The sequence below is a fragment of the Pundamilia nyererei genome, unplaced genomic scaffold (genome assembly GCF_000239375.1).
Source record: "Pundamilia nyererei isolate P.nyererei 1_Seehausen unplaced genomic scaffold, PunNye1.0 scaffold00054, whole genome shotgun sequence".
NCBI classification, from domain to species: Eukaryota; Metazoa; Chordata; class Actinopteri; order Cichliformes; family Cichlidae; genus Pundamilia; species Pundamilia nyererei.
The window spans coordinates 1,926,222-1,929,343 of NW_005187455.1; the positions used below are offsets into that span (position 1 = coordinate 1,926,222).

At 37.6% G+C, this 3,122-nt stretch overlaps 1 protein-coding gene across 3 annotated transcripts in view; it reads left to right on the forward strand.

The window, feature by feature from the left end:
* aftphb (aftiphilin b) overlaps positions 1 to 2,841 on the forward strand; it is an 11,709-nt gene extending 8,868 nt beyond the window's left edge. For 2 of the 3 annotated variants that reach the window (XM_005733707.1, XM_005733708.1), the window contains 3 exons: positions 962 to 1,048; positions 1,586 to 1,709; positions 1,808 to 2,841. In XM_005733707.1, the coding sequence (XP_005733764.1) occupies positions 962 to 1,048; positions 1,586 to 1,709; positions 1,808 to 1,946 (350 nt within the window). In that variant the 3' untranslated portion in view covers positions 1,947 to 2,841. Of the gene's footprint in view, positions 1 to 956; positions 1,049 to 1,585; positions 1,710 to 1,807 lie in introns of those variants that run through there. The other variant, XM_005733709.1, reaches the window with a different exon arrangement.
* The last annotated feature ends 281 nt before the right edge of the window (positions 2,842 to 3,122 follow it).

A 3,122-nucleotide genomic window follows, 5' to 3' on the forward strand; every position in this document is an offset into this window, starting at 1 on the left:
AAAAAAATCAGAACTTGAGGTCATTTTTTAACTACAAATGACAAGATTTTATTTCATGACCTTATAAGGACAAATCCACCAGAGTCTGCAGGAGGAGGCAATCCTCATCAATTAGTACAAAAGACTACTAATTTGATTCGATTATTCTATTTCATCTTTAAGCTAGAACCATTTAGCATTACCATTCACTAGTATTACACACAATAATCACATATAAAACTTGAAAGGGAAACGGACTAAAATAAACCCAACTTTAGCGGTGTGTTTCTGCTGACCTCTACTGTTTAACCTACTTCATTGCAGTGAAGTGGCAGCCTCCTGGTTGTGACTGGTTTTGTCAGTACAGTTTTACTTTAACATTAACAGGCATTACAAATGACAACATGACTGAACAATAATGCCTCAATTTGAGTCTAAATTCAAATTTTCACTGCTGGTTATATTTATTCTTCATCTGGTAACATGGCTATAACATATAACTTAGTGTGCCCAAAAAAAACTCTGCTCTTTATTTACACAAAAAATATCATGGACACATTAAGTATAAAGTTAGAGGATTTCTTGTGGCACATGATTTGATGTGACTTATGGTAACTAAGCCCTTGTTACATTCCTGTTGTGACAAGTCACAGTATGTCTTCTGTGAAAAAGGTTTCACAACAGTACACAACACCACTGGGTGTTCTCAGTGAAACACACTTAAAGACTTCCACCACAGCAGGCTCCAAAACACTGATTTAAACTTAAACTAACATACCAATATACATATACTTGCCTTCCAAGTGTACACTCCAAGTCATGGAGAGTACATGTAGATAACATCTAACAAACAAAACTGCTGACACCACATGCCATTGAGGTTCTTTTATTTACCTTAATGATTGTACCCATTTCCTTTGACTGTCCTGATAAAAAGACAAAGCTTCAGACCTCTTCTTCTTTCTCCCTTATGCTAGCACAGACTGTTCTGCTCTCAGCCTGGATTACTTTGGTCCTGAGGATGAGAGCAGGTCCAGCAGTAGCACCCAAAGCCACAGTCCCCCTCCAGGTAAATAACTACACCTTTCAATTGTGATACTTAGAGCAATACAGAAATGAGCCTAGATCAGGGGTGGACAAATACTTTTCTCAAGAGGCCACATTAGAAACTGGGACTGTTGTGGAAGGCCAGACCATTAAGCTGAACTCAATTCTGCTCAATATTAATCTTATGTATTTAATTCAATGTTATTTCTATAATGCCAAATCACAACAACAGTCTTCTCAATGTTATAAGGTAAAGATCCTACAATAATACAGAGAAACCCCAACAAACAGACACCCTATCAGCAAGCACTTTACTGACAGTGGGAAGGAAAAACTTAATTTTAACAGGAAGAAACCTTCAGCAGAACCAGACACAAAGAGGGGCAGCCATCTGCCACGACTGGTTGGGAGTGGGCTCATCTCTTTATAAGCTTTTTAATGCATCCACCCACAACAATCCCAATTTCATTTGGGAACTTGGGAAAATTATTTGCCCACCCCTGCCTTCAATGCTGCTTGTGGTGTATGTCTTGTTATAACGAAACACTTTTGTGTAAAGGAATTGATCCAGAGCTGTATGAGTTGACCATCAGCAAGCTGGAAATCAACACTAACAGCAGCCACCTAGAGGACACTTTGAATCGCCTGATGTCCTCCGCAGAGAAGACGAGCATTTCAGTGAGGTCAGTGAATCTGATATATGATCTGTTTTTTGTTTTAAATTGAAATAATTCAAAGCCAGTTTAACTGTTACTGTTTGGTTGTGTGTGCTCTCTGACAGAAAATTCCTGCCGAGTGAAGAGCTGAGTGAAGAGGCTTCCAGGGTGATCGCTGTGCTTCCTAACTTGTCTTTCATGCAGGCCAAGGTCCTCATGTTCCCAAGCGTGCTCCTACCCAAAGCATGCACTTCTCCAAAATGACAACACATTATTTATATTTACAACAAACTGGATTGTGAAAATTTGAGATATTTTTGTTAAACACACACAGATAGAAGAGTTCAGAACATTTGATAACACAACTGATCATTTTAAACACATTGTGATATGGTTGCTTGTGTGCAGAGTTCTCTTTCCACTGTTTATTCCAGCTGTCTGCAAAACTCTTTTATACACTGCAAGTGAAACACTTCAGTGCATAAAAGAGGACAAAGGACATACCTGTGCATCCTCGATTGTAGCTTCTTGTAGCAAGACCTGCAGATGCATTTTAGGAACTGAGACAGGAGGAAGAACAGGGGACATGAGAAGGCATAAATTAGAGAAATGAGAAAACCCTTTAATCTTTCACTTGGCCTTGGCCTGCTTTCCCATGTATGTAGCTGATTCAACACGGGCTGTTTGAAGAGGTATAGAATAGGTATACTACTACATGTGAGGTCACATGAAATCATAGAGACTTATTGGGAAACGAGAGGTTGATTTTCCTGCTTTAGTAAAAATACTCCACCTGCTGGCTATCCTCTGCTTTTAGGGTGAAAGTTGTGAGTAAAAAAATATCCTCACATATAAGGATATTCAAATTTCAAAGCATACTAAACTGCAAACTGCAAACTGCACTGCGGAAGGTCAGCAGCAACAGTACAGTGTGTGAAAGTATTATTCTCCTCAATGTGCAGTGTTGTGATTTAGTTTGGTTTAACGTCCCTTTTACCCAGATTTATTTAGTCTGTTACAGGAAACATGTCAGTCGAAATGGATATTTTTATATGTATGTTGTTATTTTTACCTAAAAACGACACACACGGTTATTTTAATGTAAGGCTATAACAGACAAATCATATAAAAGACAGAAAGAATGTGATTATGTGATGTGGCCTTTTTAAAGAAATATACATTTCAAACAATTTTTTTGTTTCTTTAATTTCAGCTTTAGCAAGGTCACTTTTGTTTTCACTTTTTCATTTTTCTTCCTCTATTACAAAGTTTTGCTTCATGCCAGTTACAGTATTCTGTTATGTCTGTTTTAGTATTAGGAAGCCATATATGTGTTTCCATATTCAAGTCACGAAAGTATTTGAGATTTCTTTGATGATAATATTTTTTTTCCTGTTTCCTGCTCCTGGCTGATATTTTGTTTTTATGTTTTATGATGTC